The following is a 25,705-nucleotide window of genomic DNA, read 5'->3' on the forward strand; positions in this document are numbered from 1 at the left end:
ACGTATAACAAAAGTAATAGGGTAGCTATAGGATGGTGGTCAACATGAAGTAAAAGGAGGAAATAATCCTGTCTTTCAATTTTACGGGCCAAGTCGTCCACTCGTCCGTCCATGAAGACGAAACCAAATTGCGGCCAATAGCAAGTCTCATCCTACTTCCTGAATATTACCGCCGAATCCTTCGTGCATCACTCCCGGTCGAGACAGGACAATTTCAACGTTCCGTGCTTTCGAGCATCGGCCGCACGACTGCTTTTCGTCAATTCAGAGACGTTGGAGGTCGACTCAGGCGAGTGAGCGCATCAGGCAAATGGAACGTGCGAGCTATTGCAATTTCCATGCGAAATTTCATACGCGACGTAGCTCCGATTCTGGCCGTGCTCTGTCTTTAAACTCGATCACAGCCATGAAACGTTCCTATTTTCGTATTATATAAGGGATGCCCTTGGCCCACTTGACCGTTCTTTTGACAATTCTTCGAGAGCAAAATAGATATTCTATATACGGCATCGTCTTACTAGATTGTATCGTAGTCTTTATTGTGCAAAGAACACTCACTATAATATATCGTTTTTCGAATCACAATATTTTTCATAGAACTTTATGTCTTTACTATTTTAATAGAATTGTTTCTCTGACACTCTGACTTAAATACTTCAACAGGAGAGACAGGCGTATTAGTCAATAACTGCAATCATCGTATAGCGTGCATTAATTCTGATTACGTGACTCTTCGTGTGTTTGGATACGATTAGAATTATGATCTATAAATCAATTGAGTTATCGCGCAAGGATTACATATCGGATGTACAATGTCGTCGCGATGATACAATTTATCTACCGTGCCGTGCGCTACCATGGCGTTAATTAATCTAAACGATTATGGCCGTATTGTTTGAAGCATCGAATTAATTGCGGGAAATGCTAAACTCTCTCTATCGTAGGAAAGCAGAAACGCTTGAGAAAGTTTCAGCCGCACTCTAGAGATTAGAACCGATTCGGTTCTATTTCTGAGACCCGCATTTCCCGTCTTATCCCTTAAAAAGAGGGATAATTCTTGACAAATGGTTCTTAGAGCACGTAAGTTTCTTCAATCAGAAAGTGCGCAAGTCTGATTGCGATTTAATCTGACGAAGACAGCAAATAAGATAGAATAACTATATTAACAAAGTTGCATAAAATTTCGAATAAATTGGAACGATGTATAATAGATTCGAATTGTTGTAGTTTCTTAATATTTACTTTTTTATAATCCCACGCATGTTTTTCCTGTTGAATTGAGCACCTAACTCTGTATAGAAATATAATCTATTAATTTTTATTTTAAGTATTTTTGTACAAAGGTATAAGAAAAAGTTTTTTAAACTTTATCCAAACTTCGCAAAAATGACAGATGAGTATTCATAACACGATTATTATAATTATTGTGATTAATGATAATTGACAATAAATAGATAATATTAATTGGTTAGGAAAACGAAAAGTATGGACTCCTTCATTCGTGAATACTTTGACTATCGGGAAGATTACTTACCGTTCGCGTGCGCCGCAAGCAGGTCCCTCAATTGTTGCTGGCCAGTGGTCAATTCCACGCAGCTGACCCTAACGCTAAACCTGGCGCCGGTTCTCTGTCGTTGTTCCGAAATACCGCGGAAGAGCCACGCTATAGCGCAAGGAATTGCGCCCAGTGTATGGCCAGCCTCCGGAGTTCCCAGCATAGTATGAGACTTACCTAAATTAGAAAGAAGAAATTTGTTAAAGATAGCGGATGCTTGCGAATTACAGGCAACCTAAACGTGGAATCATGTCGGAGGAAGTGATATTCAGTGTTTAAACGTGCAATGTAAATGCAAATCGCGTAGACGAAAATTACACTACCAATTTGAATTAATTATAACTAGTTTATTGTCCGCGCTTATACTGCCTGTTTATTCATATTCCATGATACTCGTACAATTTAAATATACGTTCCAGGATTTTTTTCTGTATTTATATAGTTACTCTAATCCATATACAAATTAAAAACTGTCGAGATAAAATATTTAGAGATAACATATTGAAAGTCCAATGTCCACCCTCTTGTCAATAGAAGCGATGACGGATCAAAGCTAATATTTCGAATGATCCTTGCCAGACTGACAGATTTATTGACGTAGAGATCGAATTAACGCCCGTAACCGTGCCGCTGGTGCGACTGGTATGTGGACAAGCTTCATTGTTGATTGGCATAATCGCAATTTTCCCCCTCGTGTGTCGCGACGAATCAATTCACATGGATGAGTTCGAAAATCCTGTTTATGTATACGAACGGAGCGCGAGCCGAATAGGTGCAATAATTGCGTTGCCAGATTTGTGGTCAGGCTCGAGCGGACCGCTTAATTTGTTTACTATTTAGTGGACGACAACGTAACGGCTAGAATGACAACCGGCGATTATGTCCAAGTAGTTGATGCACGGCGAAAGGATCGATTGTTATTTCGCTTTTCGCAACGGTGTGAAATAAATATTAAAATTAATTCATTCGAATGACAATAATGGGATACAAATCGCATAATAAAGTACAATTCGGCTGTGTGTTTAACGACAATTTCAGCACAAACTTCTGATAACGGCACATATTGTGCGAAAGTTTTTAGCACTGAAGTTTCGGCAAAATTGAAAGTCGAGCTCAAACGCTCTGCTGTTGACAGAGAAATAAAAGAGCTCTTATTAAAATCATAAAACAGTCTGATGAGAACGGAGAGACGACTTATGGCAGACGAGGAGAAGGTTGCGATACGGAGGACGAGAGATTGAAGCGAAAGGCGTAAGATCCTGGCAGAGGGAAGTCCCCGTCGGCAATGGTGGAGTAATGGAAAAGCAGCAGCCGCTGTTGAATCTTAAACGTTATTTAATTGTCTTAATGTAAAACGGTGAATTATGTTGTTATTTAATTAGAAACGCGGCAAAGGAGAGGGTCGGCCTATCTCGCCGGTAACGGACCGCGTTTGCGTCTCAGAAACTTTTCAACGGTTCCACTTTGGAGAATTCGCGCTTCGTTGGCAAGATTCGAGCGGTCGAACCGCAAAAATTCCGCAAGAATTCACGCTATGCCGCCACGAGATTCACGAGGTCGCTGACGACGATGTAGAAAAACGAAGCGGTAGCTGCTGCATTCTCAGACGATTGGTATAACACTCCAGCATAAGGATACTTTGAAATGGAAATGCGACTGATAATTAAAATTCCGCTCGAATACCTCGTTGTATACGCGAGGAACGTCAGCGCCAATACAAATCGCATGATAGAAATTGCGTGTTTATTAGTTAGAATATCAAAGAAATATTAAAAAGATTAAGGAGAGAAAAAGATAGAGAATATATATATACATATGTCTTTATAAGGATTAATACGAATAAAAATAATATATGAATTGCACGAATTTATATGCGTGCGAGATTATTAAAAATCAGATAAATCCTTTCTTGGCTGCGTAGAACGAGAGGAGCGTGTTGCGCCACAGTCCCTTTGACTGAATCGCTTACCAAGGTTATTATTGTAAAAGCTTTATGTTTTTGAGAGAGGAATGAGAGGGAAATCTCAGTGCATCAAGCACGCGTGCTTCTTCCCCTCACCGTCGTTGCATAATCCACTTTCACGGTCCTTCCGCGATCTCAAAGGTTCCGTCGGAGTGTCCGCAGTTGTGGGATCCCCGCGCGCGGGGGTAATTAGGAAACGCGCTACAAAGTACAAACGGGCCCATTGTTGTCTCTATATCTGTATATATCTGTATATATGTAGTGATATACATATACGTATCTCCGTCCGCCCTCTGTCCTTTCGTAAGAGGACGAGTCCTGTTGCTTTGAAAGTGCAAATCTCTCTCATCCTTTGCTTTTCTCCTTCGACACTCTCTCGCGTGTCTATATCTTTCTCCATCTTCTGTCTCACACGGCTTCTCCGCACACTTTTTACACGCAACTTTTCAGAACGGTAGACGTGCGCGCGTGATCGAAATGCATTCGGTTTCATCGGCGATTGCTTGGCGTGAAGTAAAAGATATGGGCTGGTCGTCATTTAAAAAATTGCTGAGCTGACTGCCTCTGTCGTGCTGTCTTCTTCTCATCTCGCAGATCTGTGTAAATCTGATCTTCCTCCTGGTTTCCATGTCGCCTTTCTTATTCCTCTCACTGTTCTAATCGCTGCCGCTTTTTCATTTTTCTTCGTCTTTTTTTTTTGCGTCAGAAGACGATGATATAAAAGGATAAGAGAGTGTCGAGATACAAAAAGAAGAGAGATAGAAACTGAGAGAAGGAGTTGGAACAGAGAGAAAAACGATGGAGAGTACAGGGAAATTCGAGAGAAACGTTCGCATAACGATGATCAAAAGCAGTTTGCTTGCGGACTTGCTTGAAGTACTTTTGAAAAAGAGAGGGAAGACACTGTGCGAATTCGTTTGGCTTCCTTTTACGCAACTCTTTGTCTACGGCCGTTAGGTTCTTATCTTTCCGATGCGCCTCCTTTTATTTTATTTTCGATTCTATCGATTCCCCTTTCCCGCGTTGCAAGAAATCCCGCTCGACTGTAAGAACTTCGGCACTGAAAGTCGACAATTTCTCAATGCGCTGCAGAATTATGAAACCGTATCGGTTCAAGAACGATAGAAGCCAGCTAATGGCTGAAGAAACTCTAAGTTTATGCGACGAAGTTAATTTTAGAAATAGCATTTCTCTGTGTCATTTTATATTCATGTGAATTTAAAATAATGAATAATTATTGAGGAGAACTATTTATCGACTCATGTTTCAGATTAATTTAATTTCCGTGAATATTTTATAATTGTATCTGCCTTATTTAATTAATATTATCTTACACTCTGCATCCAGATAAATTTCCATCTTCCTATTTATATGTCAAATATAAAAAATCTTTCAGAAAGGTATATAATTAAAGATACATTTATAATCTTCATGAAATATTTCTCACTGAATTCCTTTTAACATTAAATTTTACATCTTTATATAATGCTAAAAGAAACTCAGACAGAAATATTCCATGTAGTTTAATTGGTTCTGATACCGACTGTAAAAGCAGAAGTTTATTTGAATTTTATTCTAGTCAATGTTAAAAATATTTTAACATCGTCTACGATTATAATTATAAAACAAATTTATTGTTGGACATGATTATTTTGATTATATATATCACATATAAAATTGTATAAAAATCAAGGCAATATAAATTATAAAAATAAGTTATATACATATAACGAATAAGGAATTTAATTTTTTAATTAAATAAGAAACTTAAAAAAAGTAATATTTCTTTATATGAGAATCTTTTTTGGTCTTGAAACATATTCGTATATAGAACCAGAGTAATATCACTTGACAAAACAATTTAATAATTTTTTCTATGCTAATAAACATCTTTATATACCATAAGAATATTAATAATAAGATGTTAAAGAGAATCTAAATCTGCGAACAATTTTAATAAACTCTTTAGTATTTATGTTTACAACTTTATATGAAAATTTTCAATACGCATTTAAATATGTATTTAAATGTATATTTGAATAAAACAAAGTAATAAGAGATAGACGCTGTGATATCCATTCTATATTTGAATATGTGTTTAAAATGGGAATACATATTTCAATTATGACAGTTTTTTCAAAACATATATTTTATGCAAGATGTTCTCTCTAAATCCATTAGTCTTAAAATCGTTTTCGCGCAGAAAGCGCGTGATGACGACAGGACTGCGGACAGTCTCTTGGGTTGTGGTATGTTAAAATTTGAAAGGTACGAGGGAGAAAGTGTGTCCCAGTGGCATACATTATCACCATTCCTTCCGGTCTCGCTTCTTCACTCTTCATTCTTCTATTCCTCTTTGTTCTCAGTTCCTTCCCTTTTCTCACTCTCTTTCAGCACCGACATTACCACCCGAGGATTCTCTCTTCCGCGCACTTTCCATGCATAATCATGCATTTGCATGCAAACTCGATATTACTACTTAAAATGTAAAACAACTCTGCGCCTCTATATACCAGGTTCCTACCTTGCGGCAGCACAACGAAAAGATGTCAAGTGAACAAAGGAAAAAACATCTAAATAAAGAATTTTTGCGACATTTCCTTCAAGAACGGATATCGTGTATATTGATACGCTAGTGAATTTTATTCTTCGATCAAGAGGAATGTGCAAAACAGTATTGAATGTTTACCTGCCTAATGATAATTTAATTTAAAAAATTAAGGTGACTAAAAAAATCACGTAAATGCTTACATAAACAATTTAAAATCTTAATTCAAGCAAACGTAACTCGTTAATTATTTTTTTCTTATTCAGTGTAAGATATCGTATAGTTTTTTTATTCTTATGTAAAAATATAATTTAGATGTATTTAAATATAAGTCAAATTTATAATTTCTAAACTTACCCAAACCGGCATGTCCAAAACAAAATAAGCAGCCATCCGTTCCATTAATGACCGCATGAATTACATCTGTAAGAGCGCTCGAACAGATCTCGGTCTGGAAAGAAATTGCAAACGATCTGTATACATTTCATGATTACAAACATTAAATTACTAAAAATAATAATTTAAAAAAATATTGTTTTCATCTTTGATCTACTTTTAGTGATTAACATTTTAAATTGATTCTATTAAAACTATTCAACACACCTTTTTTTTCAACACAAATGTGAATAGTCATTTTCAATGTATTTCTGCCTGTTGAATAAGAATTCGTTATCGAAATTAGCTATCACATTATAATTTAAAAAAATTTGAAAAGGCAAAAGCGATTTTGAGAGTTTTAATGACATTGTATCACCGGTATCAAATTTTTTTTAAATTTCATTAATGCTACGTACGTACACGTATCAATTTTCAGTTTTAAAATGCATTTTGGTTCGTTTCGATATGATTTTTTATTTTCAAGATATAGCAATTTGAAAATAGTTCTTAGGAAAAAAAATGGTATCGTATTATAACGTTATAAAAACTCTCAAAATTGTATTTTTTTTTTGCCTCTTTAGTTTTCATATTCTCAAAATTGTGACATGATGCCAAATTTTGTCGGATTATTTTATTACATGAGAAAAAGCTTTCTTCAAACTGTCTTCTATATTAAAACAAAAAATCATACCGAAACGAATCAAAATGAATTTAAGCTAAAAGATACTTTTACATGACTTTCATATAAATGAAATTTAGAAAAAAATTTTCTACCGATGAACATCATGAAAATTCTTTAAATCATCTTTTTCTTAATTTGAATAATCCTTTTTTGCCTCTTTGGCGTCATTTTTCTCTAAATTGTGACGTGTTAGTTTTTGTCAACGAATTCATGTTTAGGGGGTAAAAATATGTTTAAAAAATGACTATTCATATTCGTACTACAAAATGGTGTCGAACATTTAAATTACTAATTATTAATTACTCGCGTTTTCAATGTAGCTTTAAGATGTCTAAGTAGACGCGATTTTAATTACGTCTGTTTCGAAATAATATTGCGACGAGAGAAAGAGATGGTACGTCAAGCTTTTACAGGACAGAACGAAGAGCTCGGCCGGGTTCTCGTAAAAGTGCTTAAGAAAGCGCGTTGGCGGGCCGGGTTTAATAAACGCGTGTAACATCTCTAGAGTGAAAATCAAGGAGAAAGACGCAGGGGGAAAGAAAGGGGTCGTGAGATTATGGAAGGTGGTCCTTTGTTTGCTCTTAATGTATTCATAGACTGGAAAAGACTTTTCCTGCGTCGGAAAACAATGCTTGGGTCCAAGCAGGGCCATTTTTAAAAAGGGCTCTATCTATGTGTTAAATGGTCGCAACGGCCGGTTGTTGATTACTGTCGAGATATCGAGTATCAATGAGAATAGAGAATATAGGAAAATAGGAAAGGAGATGGTGGTGGGAAAATCAGAGGGTTGTTCGTTTGGGAGGCGGGTTTCACGAATTTCCTGCGGAAACTGCCGAGAATTCCGAATTGAGCCTACGGCTGATGTGTCGCGAGCGATCGATATAGCAAAAACGCCATTAGATCGGCTATCCTTCGCTTCGACGGTGCATAACAAACGGAGATTCGAACGATGAAAGAGATGAAAAAACGGTCGTATGTTATGAGAGAAGGTTCCGCCAGTTTAGGGAGGAAGATGAGGACGTGTCGATGCTTCGGCGAAACAAGATTGAAATCTTCGTGGACGAGAATCGGATGAGCCCGAGATGGAAAAAGGGGCGGACGAGAAGTTCGTGGAAACAGAAAATGTAGGGGAAGAAGGAATGTATCGAGGGTTAGAGAGAGAGAAAGTGAATGCGGAAAGACGTAGCTCTGGAAAGGCGGTTGAAGTGGAGAATCGAGGTAAGAAGTGAGACGCCTGTTGCGGAAGGACAGAGAAAGAAATCGATCGTTTTCTTCCTTTCTTTTTTTTTCCTCTCCCTCGGCGGCAAAAGGATAGGAAAATAAGGAGTCTAGTCCCTTTCCCAATATGGTAATACCAATCTGTCGTTGCTCGTTTCAAAGGGGCGGCCTTTGGGGTTACAGCGTGTAGCCGCAAACGAGTCTGTCGATACTACCGCAGATTTACATTGACTTCTCGATACAGATTTCGACGAAGAAATGTTTCTTACGCGGTGCTTTGACAAACAAAATTTTTCACTTAAGACGGAATCACTCGTGTTAATCTACACCGATTATCGCACGATAATTAATCCTTAAACGCCATACTACAGAAACAACACACTACATATGAGTAACAACCTACAATGAAAGTCTAGCCAAAGTGAATCATGTTTTTGATTGGTTAAGTTAATTATGAGCTCTATTCGGGCCGTATATAGTTCAAATAGCTTTCCGAACATTTTCAGAAAGTAAGAGAAAGAAGAAAAGAAAATATAGCTATCTGCCATTTTTATCCGCTTTTGCCGAACTCTTATAGAATCTCTAGGTATTAACATATCCAACCCAATTCGATCGTTTATAATTTTCGTAAAAATGAACATATTGTAAAAAAATTTTTTTTCAATTGTAAAATTAAACATAAGTATACCAAGTAAGTGTATGTATCTTTATTAATGAAAGAAGCAATGGAAAAAGTATTAGAAAAGCATGGAAAAAAAGCCAAGAGGCGTACCATAAAATATATGCCAAAAAGGCGTTGATCTCATTAATAAGATTTCAATATTTATACATAATTATAAATTTATATAATTTTATAATTTAATAAAGTATTTATATAACATTATACATATATATGTATAAATGTTATATGTTTTTATATGTAAAATTAATTATTTAAAAATAAAACATATTCAATTCTTTTTATTTTTATTTCATGTATCGTTAGCTGTTTTAAAGTATATTAATTTAGTATCGAGAATATCCTCAATTGATAAACAGAAGGTTATATTGAAACGTTTTGATTCTACGTGTGGATTCGTACAGAATCAATATCGAAACCGACGATGGGATATCAGACACTTACAACGGCAACAACAACGACATTCATAATTATAACAGGATCATCCCGAGGGACGTAACGCAAAGCAAACATATTTCGCAGATACCTGCACCCTCCGTCGCCGGAGATCTCGCCCTTGAACTCCCCGAACCGTCGGCATGACGGTTAATGAAATACGTGACCGGAGCCACCGTCATAATCTCAAACACTTGATTCCGCGCCCGTGCGACGCGACGGGAGAAATTGCGGAAAGGGTCCTGTCCTGTCGCGCGTTTCTGATGCGCGCGCGAGCGAGCGCCCATCGATGTCGAGCCTTTGAAAATTTTCACCGGCGCGAGGCCACCCTCTGTGATGTCCGCCCTCAGGGTAGACACCAGCGTAATGCTGTTTAACTATCTCTCTTTTTCTCTCTCTCTCTCTCTCGCACAGATTTCCGTTAAAAATGAGTAACAATAGCAATTCACTTCCGCTTTGATGTCCTTTTAATAATCGAAATCCCCAGAATTGATACGCGGAGAATAACCGGAAATAGAATCGAGTGAAAATTAGTTAATTGGTTGGCCGATCCTTTGTGTCATCAAATATTTTTTCAATGAAATTCCTGTGTAATTCTTGAAAAATAATATGAAAGCTAAGATAACGTGAAAATTACGTGAAAGAACTTATTTTGTCGTAAGTAACGTTTATGTCTAATAGATTACATTTAAAGTTAATAGCTTTCAAAGAGTAATTTTTCCATTACTCACGACGCCCTTTACATTTCCGGCAACCCCAGACAATTGAAAAAAAAAAAAAATGGTTTAATGTGAACGTGACGTCTCAATCGCGCTCATCTCGCAATGTTTATTTCGAGCAGGGTGGCACAAATTAAAAGACACGCGCCGCGGTGTGACTTACAAGCGGCGTCGTGTCATCATGCTCGTAGTCGTTTGAATTCGACTTGCATGACGCGTTTCGGTAACGCAATATTGGCGCACCGGACTGGAATACCAATCGTGTGGAGGGTCGGATGTACTGCTCTTGCAAACCCACCTTCGACTTGCGAGGAAGAATTCACGGCGGAGACCTTTCTCTCACTTTTCTCACTTTCGATTTCGCCATCTACACTCGCCTCTTCGTTCTCCTCTGTTGCCACCCCTTTTTCCGATACCTCTTCACCCTTCTTCAAGCGCGAAATGTAAAACTCATGTCGAAAGTTCGAAAAGAAGCTGCGAGGAACGTTCTACCCTCGCGATGCTGAAGTGAGATGAACGAGAAGGGGTCCCCTTAATGGCTGGAAATAATCGAATGATCTTTTCCCTCCTTCGTCCGCGTCGTCGACGAATCTCTTAATTCACAAGTTTTCCAGATGCCTCAACACAAACGTCTCTTGGTGAATCGAAGTGACATTCCTCAATTTACAAGCGGTAGCGTTTTTAGGGTTCGTGAAATTTGTATTCTTTCTTTCGATGTTTTTGCGAAACATTTCTATTAGCGATAACGTGCAGTATAAAGGTCAGTCTTTTTACATTGCTTCTCGTCTATGGAGATTCAGAGAAATATTTTTTGAATAAATCTGATGTGATTTTCCTAATATAAAAGGTATTAATATTTCACGTAATTGTAGCAAGCAGTTAGCATTCTGTTATTCTCGAATTTTAATTTTAAAAAACTCAATCTTGATATAGAGAAAATTAAAACAGAAAGAACTGTGGAGCAATTAAAAATCGGTTAGAGGAGAAATTATTTCTCCTCTTTGACAAGAAATATTGTCTCGGTCATAAAAATTACGGAAGAATTGCTATGTAGCGCTGTGCTTTTGTAAAAGCATAAGCTAAAGTCTATCGCAGGCAAATTTACATAAGAGCATAGCGTACAACCATCTCCGGCCAATGAGGCTTCATGGTATAAGCTCGCAGTACAATACAACGGCTTACGTCGGGCGCTTCATTGGTCGACGCATTTATATGCGATGTTCTTATGCAAATTAGCATGCGATGCTGCTGATGTCAATATTAATATAACTATAGAAGCAGTAGCAAAACGCGACAGAAACCTCATTAAGATATGCAACGTCGCGAAATCAGCTTAGAATTAATATTTACTTACAATGTAAAATATAATATTACCCATGGAAAGGACAATTTTGCTAAAAGTTTTTAGCTAAATACAGATCTGAAAATAATTTCATTAAATTATCGAAATAATTATATAGGACCCTTAAACAATAATGATAATGCTGCAAACAGTTTTTAGCAACATTTTAGCAACTAATTTGAATTGTTTTGACGTCCTAATTATTTTGACGTTTAATCAAAATTATTTTCAGATTTTTATCCATAGTTAAATTTTTAGATATTTTAGTGAAACCGTTCTTTTCATATAAACTTGAATTATAATTCGCGTACGAAAACCAAACCTATTTAGAAGAAAAATTAAAATGTATTTCCATTTATTTTGATTCCATTTATTTATATTCAATACGAAACACTTGAAAAAGTTTTAAATTTCTTTTCGATGAAAGCCAAATAAATACGCTATTAAGCGCACTTTTTTGTCAATAATTATATCATCGCTCTTGTTTGTTCGCCCATCTGATTCGCGTAATAACAAATGCGAGTCACGTAACTTTCTTCTTCGGTGCGATCATGAACGTTAAAATGGAAAAAAACGTGTTGAACAGAAATTTTGCTACCAATTGAAAAAAAGGACGCGATCAGCATTTTTATCGCAGCAAACGATAAATCATCTCTCGTCAAACTTTTAACAATTACGCCAATCACATATATTCATTTTTAACAATCACAATAGGTTTTTCCTCGCATTGCATTTATAACTTGTACTCTTGTGATTTTTCCCCGAATCAACGATAATAACTATTTTATATATATATATATATATATATATATATAAAATAAATAAATTATTTGAACAGAATTTCTAACTCCAACTCTCTAGAAAAACATTCTCGTTAGAATTATAAAAGTGAATCTCAATTACATTCCATATAACGAGCATGTTTGGTTAGCTTATATTGATCCGTTTGCATTATTCGAATTTAATTACATTAATTGATAGTTAAAATAGACATTATTATTAGTTTATCTCTGAACATTATTTGAAATTTAATAATACATATATACATTATTTGTTTTCCCCAACCGCGACAATTTGCAATAAACTGGCTTATGATAATTTTAGGGGTGTCTTTATCTCACCGTAATATTCGTGTCACAGTAAAGGGGTTGCGAGATGCTAGTTACATTTTTGTATGAATAGAATAAGACGTAGTCGCATTTGCATGCAGATGAACTACGGAATGTCTACCAACGATGCTGTTCGATGAAAACCGTATCAAAAACAAACAGTCCTGAGGGGATGCTTTTCGCCCTCGTATTCACGCAACGAAACACGAATGGTTAGCGATTGTAGGCTAGGTACGATGAATATAGGGGATGGAGAGGAAAAACGTGCGAAACACACGTTCATGCACAGGAAATATCCTCGTTGGAATTTACGAGTCGGTAATTCCAAAAATTGCATAGCGATACGAACTTTCTGCACAATATACTGTGATTTATTTCATCCTATTTATTTACAAGTAATTTCCGCTGGTGATCGAAAAATAAATACTAAGTAAACCTTATAAAAACTCAATGTGTTAATCAATTTTTAACAATTTATAATTTTTAACTGACTAATATGAATACTTAATAATTATAATATAATAATATAATCTATAACTATATGAATAAATGTCTATAATCAAACATTAATTTCTTTCTCTTTCTACTATAATCAAAATCAGGTAAGTTTTACATTTTTTTCACTTCCGTAGTAGAATCAAACTGCATTATTTAATCCGGTAAAAATGGATACCATAAAATTATTCAATCTTACCATGTAGCAAGCCATTAAATCTACAAGTCTAATAGAATGCAATTGAAGTTTAATAGAATAAATTAATAATGAGAGCACGTGCTTCGTAAAAATCTTTCCGGATTGACAAATTTCCGCAGCAGTTTGCCAAATGGTGGCCGATAAATTCAGGGAAAGCCCGGTTGTGCAAATAAGCGAAATCCGTTCAGCGGTCCGCTCGAAGAGCGATCGCATTTACATCGTGGAATTTTCGACTCGTTGCTGGTGCACGGTGTGATAACTCCCGGGATAACAACTCGGAAAACTTTTCATCCACCTCCGGTGGATCTGCAGAATGGTATATGGTAGCGGCAGAGAAGAACGAGGCTGCCGACCAGACGAGAAAGGGTGCCAGAACGTCGGCTCGCGCGAACGCCCTTCCATCGCGCAATGTCGTGAAATATGTCGCGATTTACACGGGAGATTGGCGTCATTGGCGCCTAGGGAGCGAACGAGTGAGAGAGCCTCCCCTCTTTTCTCCTTTTCTGGCATTATTCCCTGGTCTACCAAATTCCCACCCCTCCGCCTGCCCTGATCGTGTTATCCTCTAACCCCTGCACGGGCAGGAGTGGCTTGCCGGATCAAAAAAGCATTCGGGGAAATCGGGATCCCAGTGTCTGCCTGAGCGATGCAAAATCGAACCTCTATGAGACTCCTCCCCGCACCTCTCTTTACCCATCAATTTTGTTCATCGTTCTTCTCTTTTTTTTCCTTTTTTTTTTATCACCCATTCTATCGATGATATCCGATTTCCTGAAAAATTGGTTCATCCATCGCTTTGTAAAAACCATTATCTAACAATTTATTAACTTGGTATGGTTATATGATATTCTCTTTATAATTCAAATCTAGCTCGTAGTTTAATTACTGAAATCGAAGATAAGCTTGATTTTTATTAACCTTTTAGAGACGATATTTTGTTTTTAAAAAGCAATCTTTTTTACTGATTTTACTTAATATCTTCATATAAAAGAAAAATCTATTAATAGGATAAGATTGCCAAAATCGCACCATTTTTCACACAAAGACTTATGGTATAATTCAGAAATTATAAAGAATACTCTTAAATTTTTTATAGCATAATAAATCTATTAGAATTTGGGAGAACTGCAATCTTTCTCTTTTTTTTATGTAACTTTTTCATAATTTTTTTTTGCATTATTATAACATTTTAATGTAGATATTTTTTAGTGCGATTTAGGCAAAGAAGAAACCCATTACCTAAATCGCGTTCCATACTGAAATTCCTCATTTAAAACGTTATAATCCCATACAGCACACTTTATCCCAGAGATTCCCTTCTTGCGAACATTTTCGGGACGTCCTTCAAAACGTCCTTGGACATCTATGCTACATATATGGAGTAATGTAAAGAACTTAAAAATTACATAAAAAATAAAAAAAATTTATTTTGTTTATGTTAAAAACTTAATAATATATTTTTCTGAAACAGCATTTTTTCACGAAGTAATTTGAAGAGCTTTAATTAATGTGAAACAAAATAAACGCTTTGCAGGTTTACAATATACGTTATCACTTAATAATAATTAGAATAAAAGTGTAAGAAATGTAACGGATTAAGGAACAACCATTTCAAATCGAATTTTTATCGAAAAGATTGAAAGAACTGAATCTTTTGCAAACAGTTTGTTTAAAAAGATATTGTTCGTTGTTATGTTACAAACTCTAATTTCATGCATTATTATTCGATACATCGTAACTAATTAAGTAAGTTTATGCCGCAAGGGTGGAAGTAACCATAGTTTACTAATAGTCTGTCACGGAGCAAGCATCTATAGGTGCGGTGAGGTGCAACGACTGTCCGCTCGTCCTCGCCATCGTTCGGCTGGCACCTGTCAAACTTCATCAGCATTGCTTAACACTCGGTCGCGCTACGGCGCAAATTAATCCCGCTGTAATATGGAAATACGTCATTCGAGAGGATACGACAGATAACTGGTCAGGCAGTATGGGCTAAGGGGTAAGGAGCGCAGAGTAGAACATAAGCGGGATACCTCGGCAACGGAACCGTATGATGGGTTTATAGATTATCGTGCATTTGCTCGAAGACGGTAGTGATGAGCCTCATGCTGATTTTGCCTATTCGCGAATATTACAGGATATCTCCTACAAATTTGGAAAAGGGAGTATCAGAAGCTAAATTTGGATATTGTTAACAATTTATGTACTTATGCACAATGTACAGTTTTTATTTATTGCTATAAGGAGGATCGATGTTTGATAGGCCAGAAAAACAATCTTAAATCTAATTATGTATTTTTCACGCAAAATATGTAATAGAACATATAGTACTTACAACCACTTTCACACAGTAAAATGCATTTGTACAATTTTAGCTCTTAGAACGGCTTTTGCTGTGGCACATTCAATTTTCAAAGGGATTTCTGGAATTCATTAATAAAAATATGCCAAACTATGAGAACGAAATTTTATTGAGATACTCGCGTGTGTGTAGAACGTTTCTAATCACAGAATAAATAATAGATACATTGCTACCCTGTTTCTTTCAAATTTACACGGTTTCGAAAGTAATTTTTTGTTAATTTAACACACTCCAATTTGATTCCGAGGACAAAGTTACAAAGTGGGATATATGACACCCAATCGATGCCGCGATGATTCGTTTTTGCGAGGCAACCAAATTTCCACGAGAGTCAGGAAGCAAGGTATAGGTCTCAGCGGGCGGCTCGTTCAATCAGCATATCCCGGCAAATGAGCAATAGATCGGTGACGTGCATACACATCGACTGTGTGCGCTGCGTACACACACGGACATAGATACGCACACACGCGTAGGTAATCCACAGCGTGACTATTAGTCGTAAGTCAATAATAAAGCCCTTGTCCTGCCGCGGCTATAATGGCCGCGGTGAATTATTCTGGTCGGGATGCATTGTCCTGGCTGGGTCGCCGGCTGGCTTGGAATTGTCGGCCGAGCACGCACATGGCGATATACGCGGACGCATATGTACACGTCGAATGCGTGGCTGTTTGCGCGTATGACGCGCATAATTGAGATGGATGTCGATTGATTCGCGGCCGGGTTTCGTTCGCGTGGTCTGCCTATTGGCAGCTCATTGTTAACACTCAAGTAGTAGGCTCAGTTTCCACGTGGCTTTAACATAATTGCACAATACGTCATTGGCTGTCTTATGGCGATGAAGATAAACTACATATTTTATTGAATTATACGATTTATTAAAGTTTGCTTATTAATAAAAATGCATGCGGAGAGAATGAGAAGAGGGAATATTATTTTTCTTGAAATTATAATCAAGTTTGTTTAATTTTAGTGCAAATAGAATTTTGATTAATTATTTATGTTCTTTTTGAACATTATTTAATTATTTAATTTTACTAGTAAGTGCTTTAGTTTTCAAGTGTATATTCGAAGAAAATTTATGCTAAGTTTCAGGGTACTAGAGCGAGTAGTAACTAACGATACACTCAAAGGAATTAAGCACTTAAGTTTACCTCTATATATATATATAAGCGTCATCAAAGCGAGATCAATTGCTTCAAATTATATAAAAACTTACTTAGTGCAAACAGAATTTAAATTAATGTATTTTTTGGCAATAATATAATTTAATTTTGTTGATAAGTAGATTTTCAAGCTAGTATTTGAAGAAATTTATACCAAGTATCTAAGGTTACTAGAATGAAGTAAGCAATGATAGCGTAGAACGAGGCGATTCGGATCAATTTTTCCTCGTTGATAAAAAAGTTTCTGGAATTCGTATTTTTAAAGAAAACGCTTTCAGATATTGTTTTTTGCAAAGTTATTTTTAAAAGTGCAATATCACTTGCGCGTCATGGAGAAACACACACTATGAGCTTTTGCTTCTGTATTCTTTCCAATAGATTGTTCGCTATACTTGCAATCCGCGTGTGTCCACGTGATTGAATACGCGAAAAGAAAGTTTCGCACAAATTGCACGCTCCAACCCGATCTTCAAAAGGATTCTGCTGCGCTTCCTTCTGTCTCTTCCCATTATTTCCTGTTCGAAGAGATAAACTCGGTTACCTGATATATACGTTTTTCAATATCACTTCTCGCTCCGATATTTTCTCGATTTCCTCCAAGTTGAAGATATAGACCTGTAACAACTTTTAAATCAATCTGGAGCTTTATCAAAGTTTATTGTGGACTTTATCAAATAATCCATCGATAGAATTTACACCATCGCAGATTCTATTAATGTTTAACTGGTTGAAGTGTTAATAATTGAAATTGCGCTTGTGGCTTAATCCTCGCAAACAATTCAACTGTAATTTCGATTAACCGTATTTTCTTTAGCCCGCGGACATTCTTGTTAACTTGCAGCTCAAATATATAGACGTCACTTGCCTACGGGGTGCATTTATGGAAATACTGTCCGATATAACGCACAAATATCAAGCAAATTATGTCACTACTAAAATTACCATTGTCGATTGGACGGTATCGTCAATAAACGTCCACATGCTATCATGATTATTTCGTTTGTCAATACACTCTTAATCTTGTATCGTATAGTACTTCTAAATTTGGAATACAAATTTCTGAATGATAATAACATTTTGCTACACAGTTTACACACTAATAGGAGACATTTTTTAAAAAACATTTATAAATAATAGCTCAAATATATATTTTATGTAGTATAAATATTTTTATATATATCGTTGTAAAAGTTAGATTCTTCTATATTCACGCATGCGATAATACCATAAGAGCATTCAGCAGAGCACTCAACATGTTGCAACTTAACAGTTGCGCAATAGTTGCGTTCTGCTAAACGCAGCCAAGTCAACATATTTCTATTTATTTTATATTTATCTCCACAGATGTGCGTTGTGTTTGGCTTATATTTATCTCCATAAATATGTGACACATTGAAAAGTTCTATTTTCATTATTCTAAAAAAAATGCTTTCTGTAATTGTGGGTATATATGAATAGTAGTAATATAATGAAATATAAAAATTTTATCTGGATCCATTTTTTTACTACATTGTGACAATTACTATCGCCATTGTGTTTGTTTGGCATTAAAAAGAAGACTTTATTGATTTGATCGTATTGTCCGTTGCTAGATGCCTGATGCCGATAACGGGGACTTTCGAAGGGCGGAGATCAGCACCATCGATCCTCGCGATTCTACAAAAACGTCAAAGAGATCGCCAGTTTGATGATGAACGATTGTAGGTTGCTCGATGGAATGGCGGCGTACCCGGTGGTCTTTAAAATATTCAAGCGAGAGTGTGTTTGACGGCCAATCGGAAAGGACGAAAAGTCGCGCTGGACGCTGGGACTCGCTCTTTCGAAATCGACTCTTTCATCCCTGTGGAGTTCGCCCCCAGAAGTCCAGTTGGTTCGCAACCAACAGTTCGATGGATCACGAAGAGAGAAAAAGGGAAAGGGAGGAGAGGAGAAAGGGTCTATTGTGTCTTTCAATGACAATCGCCGTGGCCGACGGACATTTGATCGAATCAATCAATTGGTTTCTATGGTTCTTCTAAACATAGTCCGGGGTGAGGGAGAAACGCTAAGAGAAGGAGAGGGATTGGAATGAAAGAAAGAAGGAAGAGAGGCTAGTGTAGGCAGGACAATCTCTCTGGAGTACCAGACGGTGAAGTACATGGCTGAAGGAATGGAGAGGTAGAGAGGACGAAAGAGAAGCTGTTAGAGCGAAGGGAGGGACTCGGGAATATCCATGGTAGCTCCGGGCTCATTTGAATCCGACGCTCAATAATATCCCTCAGGAGTACCGAAATATCTCAATATGTGTATATAACATCGTGCTGCGGCGTAGCTTACGATCTCTAGCGATATTTGCTTCGGCGACGTCATCCATCAAGATCGCATAATACAATTCGTCGGGATTCTCGATATGTAAGAGAAGGCCTCCATAAGAATTCTCTGTGCGAATGAATAACCAGAATAACGATCGCCGAACTCGGCGAATTATCAACTGATAATCCACGAATAAGCATTTAAAGATCTTTGACGGACCTGATGTTTCGACGCCGCATCACTCATGTCGCGAAAATTTACACACATATTTGAACCAAGTCTTATTAATTATGAACAAACTTGAAAAAATTACGGGATTTGATTAAAAATCTGAAAAACCAAAGTATATTCTGCTGGATTCCAAGAGGAATATAGAAAAATATTCCGCCAGTATATATGATAACACGATAAAGTGTCCCGAGGACTCTGTTGGCAGGGCTCGGCTCGCTCGGTAGCAAACGGGGAAGTCACAGGCAAAGAGCAACATTCGCCTGGAGGGATGGATTTTCCTGTCAGAGGTGGAGTTTAGAGGTCGGGAAATTAGTTTAGTTATGCGCCCGGCAGGGACGTCTCTTACGTTTCCACTACCGACGTAAGACCTCGGCGAAGCACGTACATGTTCTAGGGCTCTCCTCCTCTCTGTCCTCTCTCCGCACTCACTCCCTCTCTTTTATTCCTCGCAAACTTCCTCGAGTCTTCTCTCCAGCTCGCCCTCTCCCTCTCATGAATTCCGAAGAATCGAGCCGGCTAGCGGCCTTCAGAAGAATCAAGCCGAAGGAGAGAATTTTCCGGAGTGAGAACAAATCGAGCGAGTGGAGGAGAGAGTCTTCAAGTACGAAGTAGCATTGAGGACTGTTGCTACTTACTACTCCGGAACAGCTGGCTGACGAAGACATCATTGACTCAAGATCTCAGTCTTTCTCTCTCCCCCCCCCCCCCCCCCCCCCACTATCGAGCGATCTTAAACGCGCTCGTTATAAGTGCCGCTTTGTTCGTTGCGCCGCGCTTGAATGCCATTTGAAATTTAAAACGTTAACGGAATACTCTGAATAGCAGAAATTAAGTTCAGTTTGCTGTCGATTTAATCTCACGACAAAGTATTTCAGATACTTTTTTTTGTGGCAAATAAGTATTTGTGCCGAATATAGAGCGGAGAACGTGTGAGAATCATGCTTGCATTGAAATTAAATGGTTAATGAAATTTAAAAGGTTAAAATTGAAATTTGTCAAATAATATAAAATAACATTAAATCTTTTTCTATCGTAACTTCTGGTATACTTTACAGCAAATCATCATGTATCTTGTAAAACACGAACTAATAGTGTAACATATTACGTCAATATTATAATTTCCCACTCAACAATATAAATGTAATCTAATACATATGTATGTTGTACATATCAGTTTCATTGAATACGAAATTATAATTTGGTAATATTACTATTAGTTTGTATTCTACGGGATTTAACTAATCATTTTCTGAATGTGATTATTAATCCTCCGCCAACAACTAGGGTGTTTAAATACATGATTGATATTTTGATTGTAAATTTTGATAGATACAATCCAACTTCTATGATAATAAAAACCTGTCGTTTGTTAAAGTTTTGGTAAGTATACAGATTTTATCTTTATAATCCGGAGCAATAAAATGTTTTGTTTCTCAAAGAACCCTATTACTGTCGGAAAAGTTAAAACTACTTACTTTTGCCGGCGGAGGATAAAAATATCTAATAAATAATCGTTCGCCTATTTATAATCTCATATCGACTTACTTGGGAGTCTTCTTCAGTAAAGATCGCGTCAAATGCGAACATCTTTGGCGCCGCCACAGTAGGCCGTCGATCTTCTGCCGATGAAGATTGCCCAGATGCTGGATCCACTAATGTAACTTGTTTTTTACGCTTATCCGCACTGAAGAAGCTACCTCCATCTCCAGGTGACACCCTTAGCATAACTTTTACCTGAGTAACAAAGAGAGGATACAATTAAATTTTATTTCTGTTGAAATCAACGGTAGATTTTTAAATTGATCAAATGTTAAATTTGAGACACGATGCGTCAACAAAATTACTCAAACTCATTTGAAACATGTAATACATTATATAAATGTGGCATTTTAGTATAAATGTATATATACATACATATATGTACATATTGTACATAACACATACTCTTTACATTGAATTTTTACAAAGACTTAATTTTAACACAAATCTCAAAAGAGTTAAATAATTCTATAATTTTTTAAAATTAAAAATTATATTTAGAAAGAGCTCTTTTGTAATATTCTATTATTCTTTGTATCTAAAAATATATAGTAATCCTGTTTTAGTAAGATTAATCGCATTATTCGTTTAGTGTTGCAAGCATAAATATAACTCTTCAATCGTGATTGCGGGACGTTACTGTAGTTAACGATGAACTCGTTAATTATTGTGAAATTGAATCAGTTTTGGAATTTGCCAATTGGACAGACAGCAGATTACATTTAGTGACTAAAGATAAAGCTTTTCCGTCACTTAAACGTTTGACGAATCCGTTTTAATAGGTTAATATTACATAATAAATTAGTTTAGCTCTTGCATCAAATAACGCGCTCATTAAAATTATTTGATAGACAGTTTCTAACGGCAAGTGAACGTCGAATCTAAAATTACTTTGACTCACGATAACAGATCGATCAATGAACGAGCCACGGTACTTATTGCAATAAATGTATTCATGAATACATATCACACAAAATTATTAAAACAAAATTGCGTTTAAATCACAGTATCAACCTTCAGTGATATCTCTGCCGATTATTTTATGTAAATGTCACGATTAATATAATGTGATATAATTAGTATAGAAATAACAACAGGATAATGTGTATAATAATAATTCATTATTACTCCTATGAGATTATGCCAGTTATGTGCAATTATGTTCCACACGCTCACACACAAATTTAATTGAAACTTTTATATTGTATTTTACATTGTTTTTCAGTTATTTATTATGAATATATATTATTATGGATACAAGTGAATACATACTCTTTGCATTGAACTTTTAACACAAAGAATTAATTTTAATCACACAAATCTGAAAAGAGGCAAAAATGAACAAACAATTAACTATTATACCTTAAAAATGCCACGTAACATTCAATTACGATATTCGAGCCGCAATGGACACCGGGTAATGTGATAGCGGAGAAACGCCTGTATCCAAATACGCGAGAAGATATTTACCGGCCACTCGTGAAATCGAATATTGCTCACAAATGTCGAGCAGACAGTTGAGTATTCTGGCAAACAAGTAGTTGCTGCTTTATTAAAAACTACACGTCGGATGAGGAATTGTAATTTCATTTATCTATAGCCCTCAGTGTTTTTGGAGTTTTTGTATATTCAATGTTTTGTTAATTATTCAAGGTTGATTCATATACACCTATGGATCGAACCTGATTCCAAGAAATCAAAAGGAAATTTATTCATTTTTTTTCCCAGAGAAAATCGCTAATTAATAAGATCTTTACTAATTTTGTACATGTTGTAATTTGGCGATTTATTACTTCTTCAAACTTGAACAATATTTAAAAAAATAATATTTTAGTATATTTTGATACTAAACGGTCCAGCACAATATAAAGCAGAAAAGTAAAAATAAGAAAAACCGATTAAAAACAAAATTTAATTGGAATTAAGTTGTTCTTCCAGCGAGAGAGCTCTTCAATTATTCTTATCTAAGATTTACACCATATTTTACGCTCGCGCTTGATTTAAGCGAACTCGAACGTTTCGACCGATAAGACGCGGCGCGGCGCGGCGCGGCGCACGCGTTCTTCCGCGCAAAGTCACGGCGATGCATTATTAAAGCCGCATCCGGTCCCGGTGCACCCAGATCGATGTTGTCGGTACCGCGAGCGGTCCACGATTTGCTCGCGCGCCGTCGACTCGTTCGTCTGTCCGCCTGTCTGTCTGTCCAGGAAATTGGGTTTGGAGATTTCGTTCAGATTGCGGTGCACGTCCTATCTCTTGCATGCGGAAACACACCCCCTTCGCTACGACACACAGGTACAAAAACAGACACGCGCCTTTTTTTGTTTCTGTCCCCCAACTGCGCGTCGTCACCCCGGCCCCGGCCCCGCCTTTCTCCCCGACATCCTTGTCGCCTCCTGCCACGTCTCTCCGCCACGTAATAGTTTCGCGAAAAGACCGGAGCGCTACTGATCGAGCGACCGGAAATAAAACGGCTCCCTCGACGGTCTTGTTGGAGGAACTCTGCATGCATCGATCGTACGGACCTCTTCAGTGCCCTTCACCCTTTCACGAAGGGTGTCCCACTCGAAGGTGAGAGTCGATGCCCTCTGTCCTATCCATTCCCTAAGACCTGGCTATCTGTGAGGTGGGCCTACGTGCTTGCCCGCAGCCACCCGGTATTTCGTTACGAAGCTGATTTCGAGGGGGGATATCAATTCCGCTCGAACGGGCCCTGCCGGAGGAGATTCGGTCCCGGGTCCTCGAAGCTGGCGAAGGACACTTTGCACTCTCAAACTAGCTTCGGTTCGCTACACGTTACAGCTATTACGCGCAGAAATTTGTGGCATGAGGATTAACAAGAACACCGCGACGTTGAAGAAATAAAGAGTTTTGCAGTAAATAGAATCTCAATGTTTGTGAAAGGATATTGCATATAAAATCCATAATTTACTACGACTTTTCATTTAGATTTTACAACTAAAATTTTGATGACAACAAAATATTTTTTTACAATATAATGTATGCGAAATTTTAACAACATATTTTTCATATTTTTATGTAAATTGTTACTTTTTTTATAAATTTGAGGAAAAACTGCAGGGAAGATAAATTTTTAAACATATTAATTTGTCATGGAAATAATTGATATTGACTTTTTCTGAAAGAATGCAGTTCGCGTGGTATACACAATCAATTATTGAGCAGAATATAAAACTATATCATGTACACATATTGCATGTAAAATTAAAAATGGCTAAATTTTTCATAAATCTATTATACGCGTTATATAAATTGATATACAATTCAATGCATGATCGTCAAGCTGCAATGCTTGTTAATTCATTTTAATTGCAATTTACTTGATATCCACATTCTTTTATTGCTCGTAATTTTTTGAAGAATTTTCGAGGCGTTTCTATGAGAATAACTTTCATCATGTCCGAGAGTCCCAACGTTTGATAGACTTTCACGTACCGCAATAAAGTGTCTGAAAATTACATTTCGAGACGGAGGCCTCCGGTAAGCCTGCCTCGTAACCATCAAAGTTCGGCCAAGTACGGCACAGTCCTCGAAACGGAACGGAGGGATTTTACCGCCGCTCTACTTGAATTTATGCGTCCTCTCCACGGGCTATGAATCCAGGTTTACGCGCTGGTACGTTGAAATTAATTAGTTCGCGGTCCAGTCTGAAACATGTAACTGATTCAGACGAAAGCTTAACGATAAACTGTGATCAACGCGCTAGTGATTATAGAGATCTCTCTAAGATTTATTAAGAGCTTATTCTAACGAGTAATTTACTCATTGCGTTCAAGTGCTTCTACAAATTGGATATAAAATCCATTTAAAAAATATTTTGGTGTATCTCCTTAAATATTTTCTTCGTCGTAAATTTTTTAGTTACTCCCATACATATATACGCATTAGTATTTTAAATGAAGTATATTTTTAGTACAAATAGAGTTAATAGTTGAGAAACCAAATTATAATATACATATATTGACTGAATGACTGAACTATTGATTGAAAATAGGATTTCTTTTATTCTCATCGGTCCAATTTCAAATTATAATTGTTTATAATTCGTCTCCTTGAAAAATGACATTTTCTCATTAATTATTGATTATTGCAACAAATATTGCTTTGATGGTCAAATTAAAAGGTACGAAATTTAGGAGATCGGGGTTCTCGAATCTCGCGGTTGAGGTAATATCTTTCGCAATAAAATTATTATTTGTAATTTTTAAGATTGTTAATTTAATTATTTATATTCTTATGAAAATGCTTATTAGCACATTAAATTTGTTAAATTGTCAATTTAATATGTGAGGTTACTGTTCTAATTCATGATTGCATTTCAAGACTGAAGAAGATTTCGACGCGCGATTTGCAGCATTGGATTAGTATATAAATTGACACCGAAATATTTAAGCATTAAGATCCACTTTGATCGAAAATAGGATTTCTTTTGCTTCATTAGATGTACTCTCATTTAATTACTACTCCGTCAAATTTCGAATTATAATTCTTTATTTAATAAAATTATCTTATTAATTATAAAAATAATTTTATAATAGGCTATTAAAGAATGTAATGGACCATTAAAAGAACGTTATACGTATAATGTTCAGGTAATGCCACCGGAAATGACACCTGCGACGGAAGTAGCGCGTTAATTCTTTAACGTTAGCGCCCACGATGCGCTTATAGTATACACTATGTTAGGTTACAACATACAAGTGTTTTATGACGGCACTCGTCCTCGGAGGTATTATCCGCCAATTTACGATCATGGCGCGACGTGTTCGGCGCTT

At 36.6% G+C, this 25,705-nt stretch overlaps 1 protein-coding gene across 1 annotated transcript in view; it reads right to left on the reverse strand.

Annotated features, from left to right (window-relative positions):
- LOC108760519 (kinesin-like protein CG14535) overlaps positions 1 to 25,705 on the reverse strand; it is a 259,700-nt gene that overhangs the window by 20,282 nt on the left and 213,713 nt on the right. Inside the window, exons 3-5 of the mRNA XM_018506530.1 lie at positions 20,916 to 21,104; positions 6,424 to 6,517; positions 1,535 to 1,732 (exon numbers count right to left, since the gene is read on the reverse strand). Coding sequence (XP_018362032.1) covers positions 1,535 to 1,732; positions 6,424 to 6,517; positions 20,916 to 21,104 — 481 coding nt within the window. The remainder of the gene's footprint in view (positions 1 to 1,534; positions 1,733 to 6,423; positions 6,518 to 20,915; positions 21,105 to 25,705) is intronic.

The sequence above is a fragment of the Trachymyrmex cornetzi genome, unplaced genomic scaffold (genome assembly GCF_001594075.2).
Source record: "Trachymyrmex cornetzi isolate Tcor2-1 unplaced genomic scaffold, Tcor1.1 scaffold225, whole genome shotgun sequence".
In the NCBI taxonomy this organism is placed as follows: Eukaryota; Metazoa; Arthropoda; class Insecta; order Hymenoptera; family Formicidae; genus Trachymyrmex; species Trachymyrmex cornetzi.